General features: G+C 34.2%; 1 protein-coding gene across 1 annotated transcript in view; it reads left to right on the top strand.

Annotated features, from left to right (window-relative positions):
- Positions 1-117: 117 nt before the first annotated feature.
- LOC120354260 overlaps positions 118-19423 on the top strand; it is a 58799-nt gene continuing 39493 nt past the window's right edge. Inside the window, exons 1-4 of the mRNA XM_039441152.1 lie at positions 118-388; positions 1279-1366; positions 3948-4039; positions 6543-6666. Of these exons, the coding sequence (XP_039297086.1) occupies positions 293-388; positions 1279-1366; positions 3948-4039; positions 6543-6666 (400 nt within the window). The 5' untranslated portion in view covers positions 118-292. The remainder of the gene's footprint in view (positions 389-1278; positions 1367-3947; positions 4040-6542; positions 6667-19423) is intronic.

Consider the following 19423-nt stretch of genomic DNA (forward strand, 5'->3'; position numbering starts at 1 on the left):
TTCGTAGATACCCCTGTCTCTTATTTGTGATTAGTAACTGATCTTCTAATACAGCTGACAAAGTCAAAAGAAAAATAAAATTTCTTTGTAAATAATAACATAAAAAATAAAATAAATAGTACCTATGTTTTCTTTATAATGTTAACAACTATGAAGAATTCTATTTTCAAACAAAAAACTCAACTCTGAAATCAAAAATAAGTTGTGGCTTCCTGTTTTAGATGGGCTATCTTTTCTTAAATTTACAGTTAAACTTTTTAGTAGAAAATTAAGAATATACAGTACAAGTAAAATGTGCGAAAAAGTGATTTTGAAAAAATGTATTTGTGGTTGTTCATTGAGGATTGGTATATTTTTTATAGCAATTTTCAATATGATAGTACACGGAGTGAGTAAATAAAAATATTAAACTACTTACAAACCATAATCTCAATTTTTATAAGAGTTGACCAACAAATCAATAATTATTATTGATATGGATTACCACAAGGATTATTTTGTAACTCAAGTTTGATAGATTTGTAAAATTATAGTGAGGTTCACGTTATTGTGACAGTATTTCTATCAACATTGGTAATGCTATTCTAATCTATCATTATTTAATAAAACACATACCGCTGTATCCTTTTCCTGCTCTCAACGTTGCCAGATTGTTATTGTACAATGTAAAAATATAATCAATTAACAAAATAGTCAATTTCACTTTTGAAAATCAATTTTTCGATCATTGCAAATTATATATTTTTTGTCGAATAAAATATAATTGATTAACCTATTTTAAACAAGGACAAACAGTCAATTATCTGTTTTGTAGCCTTTTGAAAGGCTGTGGCTAAAAAATAAAATTGACAACGCTATCTCCTATAGTGAGGTCCACGTTATAATGGCAGTGGATAAAGATAGAAGAATAGCGATGCCAATTCTCTGCATTAATTAATTATATTTCTACACTGTCGAAAACATAATTGGCACCGTTGTGGACCTAGGAAAGGATAGTACCACCGGCTTTGTCGAATGATAGACAAGGATAGCAAAATCAAAGTTGATCAAATACTGTCATTAAAACGTGGACTTCACTATACCTTCTTCTACTGTCAATAAAGTGGTCTTTCTATATCTGCTTCAATTAGCCTATTTAGAAGCTTTTTTGAAACTTTGATTAACTGAAATTTTCTAGAAGCTATGGAATATGTACGGTATGTAATAAACTTTAATATTTTGATTCATTTGAGAAATGTTACTATAGCATGTTTATAACTGTCAAACTAATTTTTTCAGATTTTAACGTATGTTTTTCTTTACATGGCTATATTTGCCTATTCAAATAACTTTTTTGTCTGGTTGGTTGAGAAATTACTATATCCTGGTGAGTTTATCAATATTCAATTCAAATACAAGTAATTTAAAGTAAACATATCACATGCTATTTTATCATATTGTATAGAAATGTAAATTATAATATTTACTAGAATTACAGAGTCAACCCCCGCTTAATGGCCTATCTACTCCTACAAATCATCTAATTAACCTACTGCCAAAAAACTAAATCATTCAATTATAATTTTATTATACTACTGCCTAAAAGCTATAGTGAGGTCAAATTTATAATGTCAGAATATTTTATTAACATCGTGTTTCTATCCTTGTTTCTATCCATTCGACAAAGCAAATAATGTGCCTATCCTTTTCTAGCTCTCAACGATGCCACCAGATTGAATATAATAATGTAGGCATATATATAATGGATTAACAAAATATTTTATCTCAAATTTTCAATAATTGATTTTGAGCTGATATTAAATTTGGAAGAAAAATACACAAGGATTGCCTTAGAATTTTATCTATCAAAGTATTAACATCAGTGTCGTTTGTTACATGAATGAATGTATGAATCTATAATATAATGAATGAAAGAATTGGCTTATACAAATTCAAATTCAAATTCTTTATTAGCAATTACATTCTTTACATCACATTTACAGTATGTAGAGAATTTCTGCTTTGTCAATATACATATTAGAATCAACATAACCAATTACAGTCAAAAAATTAATCACAAATAGAAGAAAAATTCTAGAACTAGAACAAAAGCACACACTGGAGGCCTTCAATAAGTTAATTAACAACTTAGATAGGGCTACTTGTTGAATCCAACTAACATTGAATAATCAGGCCTACCTTGTATTAATACCTACCTTGTCCACCGAGATCCAATGGCATGCGGAGAGGCACGAGGGGCGACTGCACCAACATGACAACGTCGAGGCGATCCAGCTGCTAGACAATGGAGGGTTGGTGCGGAGGCTCAAAAGGAGGAAACCGTTTGAACTAGTGTAGTGTTTGTTCAAGTAGTGTCCAGTGAAAGAGCAGAGCAGTGATTGAGTGAATCTAGCTTCTATAGTGCAGTCAATAAGTGTACATATTAATTAAATAGCAGTAAGAGTTCCTAATGAGAAATTCACTGTTCAAGTAGTAATTTAGGATAGAAAAAATTAGTTCATTAGTCTTTAGACTAGATGGCTATAATATTGACCAATAGAAAAAAACCTTGTATTAATGGGTTGGATCTCAGGAAGAGAAGCTGTCAATGGTCATCTAAAAACTCTGGGACTGAATAAAATGCTTTATGTGAAAAAAATTTTCCTTGAATTTAGATTTTGAATTTATGAATCTGGTTTCGTTTGGGAGATGGTTGAAAAACTTAATTGCTCTGTATAGTGCTCCCTTTTCAAATTTAGCAGTTCTATACACGTACAGGATATGAAACTCATGGATGAAGCAACATTATGTCTCAACTACTCAACTGATTAACTTGAAATTTTGCATATAGATTCTCAATTTACCGAGGATGGTTATAAGTATATTTTAAATCCTTCAAGATTTCAGTAGGTCAAGTTTTCAGTTAGCAAGGTTTTTAATTGGACCCTTGCGGAGCACGGGTTACCTGCTAGTCTATGAATGAATAGATGAATATTTTAAATAACAATTTATTATTTTAAAAAATAACAGAGATTGACAATGGTGTATCACCCGAAACCGGTCTTTCTAAGTATCAATAAATCTGTGGTTTCTGACAATTTCTTAGACTTTTTTATTTAATATGAATAATTACCACAATATCAACTTCTCAACTACACAGAAAAATATTTAAATCAATTCAATTTCTGATTTCTGATGTGAGTGTAAAAGGATTTCTAATTATCATTAAAATCTGTGGTTTTTGACAATTTCTTAGTCTTTTTTATGTAATAATGATAATTACCACAATATCAACTTCTCAACTACATAAAAAGATGAAAATTCGATTCAATCCTATTTCTGATTTCTGATGTGAGTGTAAAAGGATTTCTAATTATCATAAATATCTGTGGTTTTTGACGATTTCTTAGTATTTTTTATTCAATATGAATAATTATTACCACAATATCAACTTCTCAACTACATAAAAAGATGAAAATTCGATTCAATCCTATTTCTGATTTCTGATGTGAGTGTAAAAGGATTTCTAATTATCATAAATATCTGTGGTTTTTGACGATTCTTAGTATTTTTTATTCAATATGAATAATTATTACCACAATATCAACTTCTCAACTACATAAAAAGATGAAAATTTGATTCAATTCTATTTCTGATTTCTGATGTGAGTGTAAAAGGATTTCTAATTATCATTAAAATCTGTGGTTTTTGACAATTTCTTAGTCTTTTATTTAATATGAATAATTACCACAATATCAACTCCTCAACTACACAAAAAGATGAATATTCAATTCAATTCTATTTCTGATTTCTGATGTGAGTGTAAAAGGATTTGTAATTATCATAAATATCTGTGGTTTTTGACGATTTCTTAGTCTTTTTTATTTAATATGAATAATAACCACAATATCAACTTCTCAACTACACAAAAAGATAAAAATTTAATTCAATTCAATTTCTGATTTCAGATGTGAGTATAAAAGGATTTCTATTTACCAATGCTGCATTGTCATTTCTCATTACGATTGTCTGCACAGATCTTCTATATGGAGCAATTAAGGTAATAAGATCGACTAGTGAATTTAATATTACTATGAATATACTGTAATTATTTCAAAAAAAAATCACTTGACTTACATGGGCTACTTTTTAACAAATTAATAAAATAAAATATTATAATGTTGAAGTACCCTTTATTTTTTAGTTACTTTAAAATAGTTCAAACTAGTTTTGACCCTAACTTGGGTCAAAACTTAGGTCAAATGACCTAAATTAGGGTCGAAACTAGTTGTTGAACTATTTTAAAGTTTCTAAAAAATAAAGGGTACTTCAAGATACCCTTTTTTATATTGTTTTCATTAATTTGTAATTATATCAGCATATTATGAGTTCTATAATTGAGATAATAATGATGATATTCCGGTTCGTATGGCTTTCTCTGCTATACTCGTAGATTTGCTATACCCAGAATGGTCTGATAAATGAGGCTCCTCTACAGTACATTCAATTTCGTTATGCTTTATGTTTGAAAAAAACATTGTCGAGGCAAGATTCAAACCGAGTAGGTTCATAGTTAAAGCAGTAAAAATTATTTGAACGGAGCATATTTTGAAATTTACGAGTATTAGCACTATTATTCCCAATATCAATGTTTATGTCACCAGTTACAACTATTCTAAAACGTTTCGATTTATGGAAATCACATAAAGTACATGAGTACTTTCATTAGCGGGGAGTCTTGGGCAACACAAGTTCCTATAATATTCTTAATTATTATTAATTTATGATAAAATATTTTATTAATACATTGATAGATATACAATATAATTCTCAACTATGAATGATTGGGAGATGAGCAGGAGGAGGCTTAAAGCCCAAAACTGTTACTTCCCCAAGTTTTGATAGAATTTTGATTTTGTAAACATAGTAAAATCCTAACCTCCCGGCAGTCGCGGTGTTGTAAAAAGTACAACAGTGTCAGTTTTTCTGCTGCACAAAACTATTGAATGGGGTGGTGTCAGTGAATGAGTCACCTATGCATTCCAAAACTTTCTCCCCATCACTCCACTGAGTTGCAGTATCAACCGAGCAATGGTTCAGTCTTTAGGTGCCATTTAGTCGCCACAGTGCATGAGATAGGGAAAGACTGTATACGGGGACTGTAAACGAACCAATAACACAGAATTGATGGCTTTGCTTGATGTACCTTATTGGGCTATGAAATGGTAATCATCCAAATGTTCATAGGGGTAAAATAATCCAAGAGGATGGAAATATTTATTTGTGCAACTAGTGCGCAAAGTGACAGTTTGCTGCACCGAAAGAAACGTTTACGGAATGGCTTCTTGATTGCAGCAGAGGAACTTTGCTCACATATTTCACATTAAACTTTTCCTACAGTTAGGTACCATTGAATATGAAAAATGAATAATTATGGGTAAAATGATGGCTGAAATCCATCAAATGTTTGTGTGTGTGATGCTGTTATTAATAACAATCTTAATTCATTTGAAAATTAATAATCCAATTGAAGTTGAAAATTCTCAGCCAAAATTCTCATTTTTATTCATTCAAGAATCGGAAAAAATACAGATAGAACAAAAAATTCACATTCAACATACACGCCAGCAGCTTGTTGGCTGAACCGAGCTGCAAAATGGCTGAACACAACAAGATGGCTGAACCGACAAGCGCGCGACCTAGCGGGAAGAATCGTACCTAAGTTTGTTTCATCCAGCTAAAAATTACTGAAACACGATTCATAAATTTAGACTTTTGCTCAAATTACCGAGAAAAATGCTCAATGTAAACTGAGAAATATTTATAAAAATAACATAGACAACAGTGAATATTTATTGTAGTATTGTTATGTTTTTTATTATTCTATTTATATGAATATCGAACGGTAATCATTAACCTCAAAATTCGAATTTTATAATGTATATTTGCTACTTTTCTCATTTCTTGCAGTTGAAATAATAATAATTATTATTGATATTATTATCAATAGAAAAGAACTATATTTATTATTAAATGATGAAAATTCGTAAATGATGATTATTTAATTATGATTTAGATGAATATTATTCTTGTTTTGGATTTCTAGATTGGGATTTTATCATAAATGTAGGGTAGCCATTGAAATGATTCTCATCTAAATCTAACCACAGTCATTGTTACCAACTTAATTTTTATTTTCGTGCACTAATCCTCCATTTAACCCACCAACTATTTTGTGTTGCCATGTTGCAAATCTGGAGTGCAGAAAAGATTTTTCCCGCACTAGAGCGGAAAAGTGAATCTTTGCGTTCTGTAATCAGTGCAGGAATCGTCACTTTTCAAGGTAACTGTAGGAAAAAGTAATTATACAATATTGATTAATATGTTTTGACAGTAAACAGAGTACATAACACTTGAAAAATTGGATGTTGTACAAAATACAACATGCGTCTGCTCGTGTGACTCAGTAGGGCGTGACTACCGGAATGTTAAACATTAAGCAAAATGATACTGAAATCCAAATTCAAATGATAATATTTTGTTGGAATTCTTCCTTGTTTCAGAAAAAAATGTGGCATCTTGTTCCCTATATTGTTGTGACATTCTTCCTGATTGGTATAAGAATTTTTATGATTTTCTGGTGCCTATTTTCAAACTCGGCGATTCTTTGGAGATGTATTGTAACGAGTGGGTATAATATTATTATTCATTCTTGAATTATTTTTTTTTTCATAGTCATTCAATCTCAGCTGTTTTCCATGCATGAGATCAATTCGGTAAACAGCTGTTTGCGAATAGTACTTTACGTAACAAGTCTGGTAATGATAATTTACCGCATAAGTATGATTGTTTCTGCCCGAAACGTAGTTGAGGGCAGAATTATCATACAAATGCGGTAAATACCTTACAAGTTACATACAATATTTTTTGTCATACTTATCTGAGAAAGAATAATATTGCTGAGGAACAGAAACCATTACCTGCTGCTGCTCCAGCTAGGTACTGCATTCTATAAACATGACCTAGCCCGTCGGGCCTAGTTCATAGCAGACAGACCCTTCAAGCTCAAATAAAATAATAAAGGCCTGAATTATAAGATTTCAGATGAGTTCTTATAGCTTGAAACTCCTTAAATGAGTTCTTCAATTATTTGAGATAGTATATTAATTACTCAGATGTTATTAGGACTCAGTAGAGTCCTAACATACTCGACTGTAAAGAGAACATTATGATCTTTTTACAGTATGGTATGCTGTAATGAAAATTACATGTTTTCTTGTTCTGCAAACAGCTGTTTACCGGCTTTATTTAATGCATGGGAAACAGCTGCAATTGAGTATGACAAAAACAAATAAACATAATTATGATTCTCATTACAACATACTCTACTGTAATGAAACCATATTTTTTCTTTACAGTCAAGTAAAGATTCCTAGTGTTTCCTAGTTCCGAAATAGGAACAGCAAACTGCTAAAAAACCACCTTCAGCACTCCAGGTGGAAGTTTTGTCAACTTCCACAAAATTACTGATTCGGAATTTGTAAACTAGGTTATGTTTATAGAATGCATGTAGTAACTTCAGTACAAGCAGGCTATGTTTTCTATCTCTATTTTCTAGTTCTAAATTATTCTTCTTTAGATTATTATTACAAAAAATAGTGTACATTAGTTGAACGTGAATGTCTTTTGCAGTGCTCGAATGAAATTCTAGTCTCGGCTGACGCCTCGACTAGAAACATCATTCTCTCCTGCAAAAGACCCCTTTTAGTCCATAAGATACTATTACAAATACGTTTTGGAATAGGTAGGTCTACTGTAGAATGACGTTAATTTGCTGCTATAATATTTCCATAATTTTGACACATTTTCAGATAATTCGAATGTTTTTGGGTCAGTGTTACAGGACTTATGAAATGAAAAGTACAATATTCAGTTCAATTTTACTTCTGACCTTCAGGTTTGGAGATAAAACTTCTCTTCTTGAATTTATTACCATTACAAAGGAATGACCGTTTGCTCCTATATATTTCCATAATTTTGACTCATTCTTGGATAATTTGAATGTTTTTGGGACTGTATTACAGGACTTATGAAACGTAAAGTACAATATTCAGTTCAATTTTACTTCTGACCTTCAGGTTTGGAGATAAACCTCCACTTCATGGATTTATTATCATTATCATTTACAATGAATGACCATTTATCATTCTTGTATGGCGCTTCAGCCCATGGTGAGTCTCTTGGCCTCCGCAACTATCAACCTCCACGCATCTCTATCATTGACCATGCCTCTCCATCCCCTCACTCCCAAACTCCTAACATCATTCAGCACCTCATCCAGCTATCTTTTCCTGGGTCTCCCTCAGAGTATCCTATTGTGAAGCCTTTCCCGCGTCACAATTTTATAATATAATTTCCACAACTTTCCCGCATCATAATTTTATATGAATTCTGCCCGCCCGCAGTCATCTTCCTCCACATGACCCAACCACCTGATTCTTTGAGCCTTTTCATTACTCGTTATTCATTTATTGATAAACAGAACACAATTCTTTGAATGTTTGGGGACGGACTAACAGGCGGCACAGCCCAAAACTGTTTCTTTCCCGAAGTTTGACTCATACACTATAAATGGTCCAAAAAGTAGGTTATGTTCCAGACACTTGAACTCAGGTCCAATTTTCATTCCAAACATATGAGAACAGAAAAGTTCTAATTTAGATGGTTTTACAAACCAAATTGAATAACTAAATAACACTCACTAATAACTTAAAACTGTAAAAAAATGATTAATTTTGAAAATTATTATATAGCCTACTATAATTTAGAATGATATACCATGTCATGTCAACTAATCAGATTATTTTGATCAAATCGATTAAAACTTTTAGGTTAATATTTCACGTGAATAAGCTGATTGATTGCAAATAGTTGAACAGCTGAACATAATTCTGCCTCCTCCACACAGGCACTCACATCTTCTGTTATCGACAGACGATGAAATTATCATCTGTTTTCCCAGGGATGAATAATTATCTTCCTTTTAATGTCGTTCAGCGAGTTTTCCCAAGGATGAGACCTAGTGCAATCGAATCTTTATATCATAAACCTACTATGTTCCAAATTTCGTGGAAATCGTTAGAGCCGTTTTCGAGATCCGTTAAACATAAATAACCAGATATAAAAATAATCAGATATAAAAATAACCAGATATATAAATACAGAAATTGCTCGCTCAATATAGTAGGATATCACTACAAAGAAAAATCAAATGAACTAAATTTACGAACAACAGTAACTATTTCAACTAATTTAAAATGACAATTTCTAATGTTCTAACCTGCTATTATAATAAAGGTTTCCTTTCAATTTTACTCTGTTGCATATCCATACTTTTTCACTAATGAAATTAAACCACAAAGGTCGAAACAATCGTCACTATCAATATTTAAGTGCATATTCACTTCATTTAGGGCCGGTTTCCGAGCTCGGGATTTAGCTAAGTCCTAGACTTTAAACAGCTGGAGTCAGAAAATTGGCTTTCCAAAACGGGGCGTAGTCACAGTATTTAAAACAGTAGTCGCAGTTTTTAATTTCTCATTTCTATAATTGGAAAAGTTTTTCCTTGACGGAGTTAAACATTCCTAAATAATTCAAAATAGTTGAAACTTTACACTATTTTCTCTTCATTTTATTTTGTGTTCAATTTTCTAGTTTTTCGAAATTTAATTCAAATGTAGCTTTGACAATGACTGCGACTACGCCCCGTTTTGGAAAGCTAATTTTCCGACTCCAGCTGTTTAAAGTCTAGAACTTAGCCAAATCCCGAGCTCGGAAACCGGGCCATATTGTTTTTAAAATTCATTTTTTTCAATTTTCTTTTTTCCAGGTTTGACATAATTTGCTTCCTCCATGTACCAGTATTACTTCCAATGGCTGATATGCCGACTGAGTCCAGTTCATCTACAAACGTTTAATCTAAATATACATCTGATCCTTTTCTATACCCTTATACGAACTCATATCTTATTTTAAAAAATGATTTTATAATGCTTGTGAGTCGGAGCAGGCAAATAAAAATGCCTGATCATCCATGAAGGCAAGAAGAGAAAGATGAATAAGATGATGAAAAAGAAAAAGATGAAGGAAGAAGATGATTGAGAAGAAGAAGTAGAAGAAGATGAAGAAGAAGAAGAAGAAGATGAAGGAAGAAGAAGATGATGAAGGAAGAAGATGAAGAAGAAGAAGATGAAGGAAAAAGAAGAAGAAGAAGAATTAGAAGAAGAAGGAGAAGAAGAAAATGAAGAATAAGAAGAAAATGAAGAATAGAAGAAAATGAAGAATAAAGAGAATGAAGAGAAAATAAAGAGATTTGAATTTAATTGAATCGCTGCCTTTATTAAAACCCTAGGAGGCGAAGTTAGAGGCACAACCGGCCCTCTCTTACACTTGATCCTCAATATTAGTAAAGAGGTATAGGATACACTGTCCCTTGGCTCAACCCCATGGATAATACAAGAAGAAGAAAATGAAGAATAAGAAGAAAATGAAGAATAAGAAGAAAATGAAGAATAAGAAGAGAATGAAGAAGAAAAATAAAGAGATATTGAATTTAATTGAATCGCTGCCTTTATTAAAAACCTAGGAGGGCGAAGTTAGGGCACAACCGGCCCTCTCTTACACTTGATCCTCAATATTAGTAAAGAGGTATAGGATACACTGTCCCTTGGCTCAACCCCATGGATAATACAAGAAGAAGAAAATGATGATGAAGAAGAAGAAGAAGGAGAAGAAGAAGAGGAATAATAATAAGAAAAATATGAAGTCATCCGATCTTCTCATAATAATAATTATATTCTTATCCGATCCTTTGTTTTGTCCCAATAATAATAATAATTGTATAATAACTGTGAACCAGAATAATTAAATCCTTGGTGGCAAGAAGATGAAGTAGAGGAGGAGGGAGATTTAGAAGATGAAGAAGAAGAAGAAGAAGAAGGAGGAGAAGTAGAAGAAGACGAAGAAGAAGTAGAAGAAGATCAAGTTGATGTTGAAGAAGTAGATGATGAAGTTGATGTAGACGAGGATGAAGAAGAAGAATAAGAAGGAAAAGGAGGAGGAGGAGAAGAAGAAGAAGAAGAAGAAAAAGAGTCTTTCTTGTATAGACACGTTCTACTGCTGTCCGGCTAATAATAAGTTGACTGAGCCTCTACTATGCGACATTGTCATTCTATTTCTAGTATCTCTAGCTTATAAGAGTTGGCTGTGTATGTGTATGTACTGCAAAGAATAAAATAATGAATGGTATAAAACCAGAAATTTCTGAATTTATTGCTTGAGAAGCAGATAAATTATTGTAATTATTATTGAATCGAAATAATTCTCAACCGTTAGGCTAGGCACACGCCAGTTAGTCAAGACAAGACAAGACATGATCAGATACGTTCAGTCACAATACTTCACATAGTTGCTTATGAAGACATGTCTAATTGCAATGACTAATCAGTGTGTGTTGCGTCACAAGTAACAATGTGGAGTATTGTGACTAAACGTGTCTGATCATGTCTACGACACGTCTTGTAGTGTTCTCTTTCTGCTTAATTACTCAATTGGGAAATGGATAATTTCACTCTCAGTCTGACAAATAAAGGGAACACCAAGCTTATTTACCGTGACTTTTCCTATAGAAAATCGTTTGAGAATCTTTCTGGTGAGATTCAATGGCGTTGTTTATCAAAGTCGTGCAAAGCGTCTCTAAAAACTGACAAAGCAATATCTAAAATAATAGAAATAGATTCTGCTGCTCACATAAACATAATCATCCCCCGCAATGTAATAATAAAACGGTTGAACATGTTGATTTATCAGTGATCATTGATGAGGATACTGATCGGGATCGCCCCCACCTAGTTTTAATTGACCCGTTGTTGGCTTCATCCGGAGCTGCCTTATCTTCTACACCAGTATATGATAATAAGGGTAAACCGTCTACTGGATTTGAGTACGAGCAACATTCACTTCACTCTCTCGATGGAAGTGTTTGCTATGAGGGAACAATTCTGATAATGTTTGTGATAAATGTTCTGTTATGTTGGGGAGTTGAAGGGAAAATGCAGGCATTGTCTGAGGAAAATGCTCGTTTGTTAGTGCAGTGGCATGCTGCAATTGATCGGTCCATTGTTAATGATAGGATTATTATGGAGTTGAATGATAAGACAACTATTGATTTTGGGACTCAAACAGACGATAAAGAAGGAGGGGAGGACTCTGTTGCTGCTGTCTTGTCAAGCTGCAGAGCGATGAAGGCAGGTGCGGCGGGAAATATATTAGTGATAATCTTGATAAGAAAATGTATTTCTTAATAAGATCTCTGAACTAGCAAATGATTTGAAATTGAATGAAAAGCTATTGACAGATGTGGGAAAGAATGTTGGTTTGGCGAAATTGGCTTTGAATAGTTTCCGCAGATCATGCTCCTTGATTAATGCTGCCTGCAGAGATGTCAGTTCGCTTAGTGGGTTTGGTTTAGATAGAAGACTGCATTTGTGGGCTGATAGTCATGGTAGGGGGTTGCGTGAGCGTGTGGGCTCCTTGCTGCCAAATGAGTTTTCTTGTTTGCCCACATTCTTCCAGGGGCAAGCTTGAAGCTTTGACTGACTGGATGCTCTCCCCAAGTGAGGTCAAAAACTGCCAACAAAAAGATTGGGTCGTCGTTTTGGGCGGTACTAATAGTATTAATAATAACTCTGATGAGATCTGCAAGTCAGCATTCATGCAGGGGTTAATTGAGGTGATTGAAGCATATATAGAGAGTAATATAATCATATCCACTATTCCCTACCGCTATGATTTACCTGGAAGCTCACATATTAATAAAACTATAGCTGCTATAAATACACTCATAAGACGTTTAACTGATGTGTATCCGGTTCATGTACTAGAATTGTGGACTTTAGAGAGGCGGTTCCATACAAGCCACGGACTTCATCTGAATGGAATGGGTAAATTACTTACTGCTAATAAAATAAATGATATTATAAGGGGTGTTGACAGCAGATGTATCGGCCACCCCTCGTCAAGAGTGTCCTCATTTTCTTCCAAGGCAATGCAGTCAAGTGTTTCAGTCTCTCCTGGTTTGAATGATGATGGTTTGGCAGTTGGCAGTTCCTTGTGCCCTGGTGTGGAGGATCATCACAATGTATTTGGAGATCAGCATTCTCTGTCTGATGTGAGTCAGCCTTTTCTAGGTTTCGATCTGGCGAATCATGTAAGTGTGGACACTCTGCTTGAGGATGGAAGGGATTGTCTCAATGTTTCTGGAGGTCAGCAATCATTGTCTGACTCGAGTCAGCCTTTTTTAGGATTCGACCTGGCGCCCCTAAGAGTGATCTAAGTTTTGATATGCATGTAAATGAGTCAAGCCCTAATTATTTAGAGTCTTCTAGAAATAATAATAAAAAATTCCGATTGAATTTATGCTCCATAAATGTGCAGTGTTTAAGAAACAATTGAATGAACTTGAAATCTTATGTAAATCACAGAATGTTGACATATTGTGTATCATAGAGCATTGGCTGGTTGAACAAGAGTTACCATTCTACCAAATATTGATAGGCTGGCACTTACTGGCAGTTTCTGTAGACAGTCACCTTGGGGCGGTGTAGCTGTATATTTTAACAATAGGAATAATTTTACTATTAAACCACTTGACTTGTCAACGTACTGTGTTGAAGTTTCGGCGGAATTTGCAGGTTTTTTATTGTTGAGCTATCACTCATAGTGATATCGATGTATAGGTCTCCTAGGGGGATGCAAACCTGTTTTTTGATAAGTTGGAGCTTTGTATTTCTTATGCACTGTCTGTGGGTCATTATGTGTTGATTGGAACTGACCATAATTTCAATGCAATTTATCACCAAGGGATGTCAGGGTGTTTCTGAATGTTTTGCAGGGGTTTGGGCTGACAAGTTTAATAAGTGAGGCAACAAGAGGATGCTCAGCTCTTGACTCAGTTGTAACAAACTTAGATCCGGATTGTTTCACTGTGAATGTTAGCAAGGATCAAATATCAGACCACAAACATATCCTTCTGAGAGCTCGGTTGGCTTGCTATAGACGGGGTAAAACACTCAAAACTATCCAGTATCGATCATTTAATGAGAATTGTCTTCAGATTTTTTGTGCTTCACTACAGGATCGAATTGAGCCCTGGTTTAATATGATTTCAACGTTGTCAGCAAGGGAGGGGTTTACGTTTTTCTTTTGTAGTTTTAGGAACTTTTTGATTCTTTGTTTCCTGTGAAGACTAAAAGGGTTTTCTCATCATCGGGGAGGGATGCTGGTCGACTGGGGGGTGGTCCAACCCGTCCAAGTTGCGATTGGTTCACTCCAGAACTTGAAGAACTGAGAGAGCTTATTCTGTTGGTAAGTGACATGTGTAAAACAAACCCTAATCTGAACATTGTATTGAAGAATCTTAGACATGGGTATCGCAATAAAATTAGGGAAACAAAATTGGAAGCAAACGCAAAACTCATTATGGAGTCTAGTAATAAAATAAAAGCTGCCTGGACCCTTATAAACAAAATAAGACCATCATCAAAAGAGACCAACAACTCATTTGCCACAGCAGATGACTTCAACAATTATTTTCTTGAGTCAGTTGAGAAGATTGTGAATGATATACCAAATGACGGTGAACCTATTCAGTTTACTCACATGCCTGCCATAGTTTCTGAATTCACCTGGAGTCCTGTATGTGCTCAAGATGTAATTGAAGCGGTTTTAGGTTTCAGAAGTTCCAATTGTAAGGATATTTATGGCATGACCCCAAATTTGCTCAAGCAGATGATAGTTATTATTGCACCCATATTAGCATTGTGTATAAACAACTGTTTAGCTAGCGGTACTTTCCCTGAACAACTCAAAATCTCCAGAACAGTTCCAGTCTACAAGAAGGGTCCATATTGTGACACCTCAAGTTTTAGACCAATTTCTATAATTCCTGTTTTTGCTAAGATATTTGAGGCAATCATATTTGCACAACTGTATAAATACCTTGAGGAGCATGACCTCCTGGCTCCTTCTCAGTTTGGTTTCAGGAAGGGAAAATCTACTGTCATGGCTGTGGAATCACTGTTAGAATCGATTATCAATTCTTTTGAGGAGCGGAAATCAACTTTTTCAATGCTATGTGATCTCTCACGAGCATTTGACTGTATTCCTCATACAGTTCTTTTAAAGAAATTGGAGCATTATGGCTTACAGGAATGCGCAATTCGGGTGTTTGAGTCTTACCTTTCTGAGAGAAAACAGATTGTACATTGGAATGATCAGCGCTCAATTCCTCTTCTGGTAAAACGGGGTGTGCCACAGGGCTCATTGTTAGGCCCATTACTCTTTCTTGTAGCAATAAATGATTTGCACTACTATCTAGCGGGAAATGTGCTGTTCTATGCGGATGACACTTCCTTGTTCTCTGCAAATAAGTGTCACCCAAGCTAAAGCAGATGTGATGGAGCTGTATGATAAAGCTCGTGATTGGTTCTCACAAAACAGATTGTCTCTGAATGAGGCAAAAACCCAAAGTATATTGTTCTCTCTATCTGATGTCAGTGAGTATTTGCAGCCGGTCCGACTATTGGGGTTCACTCTTGATGCCAAGTTACTCTGGGAACCTCATATAGACATGGTGTGCTCCAGTCTCAGCAGCATTGTCTATCTACTGAGAAGGCTGATGTCTGAACTGCCAATTTCGGTGGTCAGACAGGCCTATTTTGCTTTTTTTCATTCGAGGATGAGTTACGGTTTGAAATGTGGGGTCATGCATCTAGCACTTCTAAAGTTCTGTTAATTCAGAAGAGAGCGGTCCGGGTGATTTCTGGGGCGGGCTATCTAGATCACTGTAAGCCCCTTCTATCTAAGAATGGCATTCTATCCGTCATTAATGAGTTCATCTATCAATGTTTGAAGGATATACATCAGATGCAGGATAGGCTACCAAAGAGCAATGACATTCACAGTCACTTCACAAGAAACCGTGAGAGTATATATATACCAAGATGCAGACTTGAAAAGTCCAAGTCGAGCTACCCTGTGATAGGCTACAAATTCCATAACTTGCTACCAACTCAAGTTAGATCCTTGCCGAATAAACGTTTTCTCCAAGTACTTAGATCCTGGTTGATTGTGAATCAATTTTACTCAGTAGAGGAATTCATTACTGCTGATCACAACACCCTAGTCAATTTAATATAATGCTTTTTTTTGTCTATTGATACCCAAGTACAGGAGAGAAATTATCTGATCTAATTGTAAATTTGCTTTTACTGATCTGTTTATTTTATTTATTATTGTCTATTGTATGTATGTATCTGTGCAATTTATTGTATGTTTCTCTAATGTGAATTGACTTGGCTATATGTAACTTATATGTTCAACTGGCCCAATAAAAACTTGAAACTTGAAACTTGAAACTTGAAACTGGTTATTGTCCTGACGAACTGGTGTGTGCTAGCCTAAGTCAACAATACTTCACATAGTTGCGTATGAAGAAAAGGGTCTAATTGCAATGAATAATCAGTGTTGTTTGCGGTCACAAGTAAAACACTGGAGTATTGTGACTAAACGTGTTGATCATGTCTTGTCTTGTCTTGTCATGACTAATGGTGTGTGCCTAGCCTAAGCCACATACTTCACATAGTGCTTATGAAGACATGTTCTAATTGCAATGACTAATAGGTGGTGTTGCGTCACAAGTAACAATGTGGAGTATTGTAACTAAACGTGTCTGACCATTCTTGTCTTGTCCTGACTAAGGGGTGTGCCTAGCCTAAGGCACAATACTTCCACATAGTTGCTTATGAAGACATGTCTAATTGCAATGACTAATAGGTGTGTGTTGCGTCACAAGTAACAATGTGGAGTATTGTAACTAACGTGTCTGACCATGTTGTCTTGACTGACTAACTGGTGTGTGCCTAGCCTAAGGCACAATACTTCACATAGTTGCTTATGAAGACATGTTCTAATTGCAATGACTAATCAGTGTGTGTTGCGTCACAAGTAAAATGTGGAGTATTGTGACTAACGTGTCTGACCATGTCTTGTCTGTCCTGACTAACTGATGTGCGCCTAGCTAGCTTACTCTACCTTGAACTTAGTCTCTAATGTTATTCATCCTATAATGTTGGAAGGAAGAGTTTTGTTTGGATTCGTATTTGGAAATTGATCAATGTGATATATTCAAAATTTATGTAGTAGATACATGTTTTGACTCAAAATGTGTACGAATTATCGAGTTACTTAAAGCATAACCTTTAGTCTGTGTATTCAAAATTAGGTTTGGAGCAGTTTTGGGCAAATGCCTATTGTTTTTACTGCCAATTGTATTTGCATATGAATAAATAATAAATACATAAATACCTTATGCAAATCTATTATCTTGATATTGGATTCACTATTCCATTCATATGATTTTCATTCATGATATTCCCGTCATATGAATAAAATGATACATTTTATTGGACATGTATCTTGAATCTCTAAAAGAAAGGACTGAAAAAGTATTCTATTTCATTGGTAATCAAACGACCTGGAGATAGGTCCAAAAAATGTGTTCAAAATTAGAATTTGGTTGGTCAAAGCGTTCGGTAGTTATCGTCGAACATACTCACACTCAAAGCTCAATGAATGTTACTATAATTTCATTTTCAACACCATAAAATACTTGAGTCTAACGCTCCAAAATAAAATCTACCTTCAAAAACCATAAGTCACACAGATTTTTGACGTACGATTTTTTGCCGACATAAATTCTTTGCCGATATTATAAATTCTAATATCGGGGACCGAGCTTCGCTCTGGAGTACAAAAGCATAACACTTATTACGAGAAGAAATTACAATCACATTCATACAGAATTACTCTAATAACAGTAAATTGAGATTAATTCCCAGAGGAATGCAAAATTTCCCTCAAAAGGCCCAATTGCACAAAAGCCGGTTAAATTTTAATCCTGATAACTTCACGTGAACCAAATCAGAGAAGACCTTTAAAAAAAGATGGATCTACTGGAATGATCAGGATTGAAAATAACCCGGGCCTTTTTTGCAAACCGCACTAAGTACCTGATTGAATGATTACAAAAGTTCAACAGCTGAGTATAATTTTGACACGACCTACACACATAAACTCGCTCACTCATTCCATCACCAACAGACGACGAAATATATTATTTATCAGCTGTTTTTTGAAGGATGAATATAATTATCCTTTTAATGTCCTTCAGCGAGTTTTCTTAGGGATTGAAACTAGTGCAATCGAATCTTTATATTATAAAACCTACTATGTTCTGAATTTCGTGAGAATCGTTAGAGCCGTTTTGAGATCTGTAAAATACAAACATCTAAACATCCAAACATATAAACAGAAGTTGCTCGTTTGATAGTATAGGATTAGATCAAACATAGCCTGACAAACATATGATGTTATAATGTGTTTGTCAAGTTCTATTAATTCTGGAGGAGTCTATAAGGATGGGAAAAAAACGTATGTCAAAAATCGTTGTGTGTATAACTGGCTTAACATGTGAAACAAATTTCACACTAAATTTGACAAGTAATATGTGAATATAATGCAACAATCATAGATATCATTCAATAAAATATTAACAGTCTATGACAACCATAAAAATACTGCAGTACAAATTGAGAGATTAGATATTCACTAAACGCTGTCAGTATTGGTCAAATGAGAAGCAATGGTGTTATTTACATTGGAATACTGACAGTTGAAAGTGAATTTCACCATAGGATATTATAATAAAACAATAAACTATTATGAAGTATCATTTTTATGACTTTGAGAGGAATTAATTCTAAACTCTACCACTTACTCATTTAAAATGTCTTGATGCAGTAATATGGATTTCGAATATATCAAGTCGATCTAATCTATTTCGAGAAATTTGTAGAGGAAAATCCAATCCAAATGTCTTGATACAGTAATTGTTTCGGGAAAATATGAAGGCGGACTATTTGATCTATTTCGAGAAAACTGTAAGGGAAATTCACAATCAAAATATAGCTCTAATTAATACAGAGATGTTACCGGAATTCACAAGGCATGTTTCAAAAGTAGCTTCTTCTGTTGTGCTATTTTGCTGGGTTTGCATTTGAGAGTCTGCTGTGTTCACCTATGCTTTATCATCAGGGAAAAATGGGAAGGTGGGATATTTATTGAGAGCTAAGAGATCTCCTCAATGGTGTACCTGGTGAGTTAACCTATGATTATTGGACAAATCAGCTGTGCTGAATAGTGAGTTGTGTTTTTTCTGGCTCTAAATTTTGTAAAATACTCAAAAATTTTCCAATTGAAGGTGATTTGGAGTGTAATATTTTGTTTCTTATACTGTTTTCAACCGTCAAAATTGAAAATCTTAGTT

This window comes from Nilaparvata lugens, chromosome 14 (genome assembly GCF_014356525.2).
Source record: "Nilaparvata lugens isolate BPH chromosome 14, ASM1435652v1, whole genome shotgun sequence".
In the NCBI taxonomy this organism is placed as follows: Eukaryota; Metazoa; Arthropoda; class Insecta; order Hemiptera; family Delphacidae; genus Nilaparvata; species Nilaparvata lugens.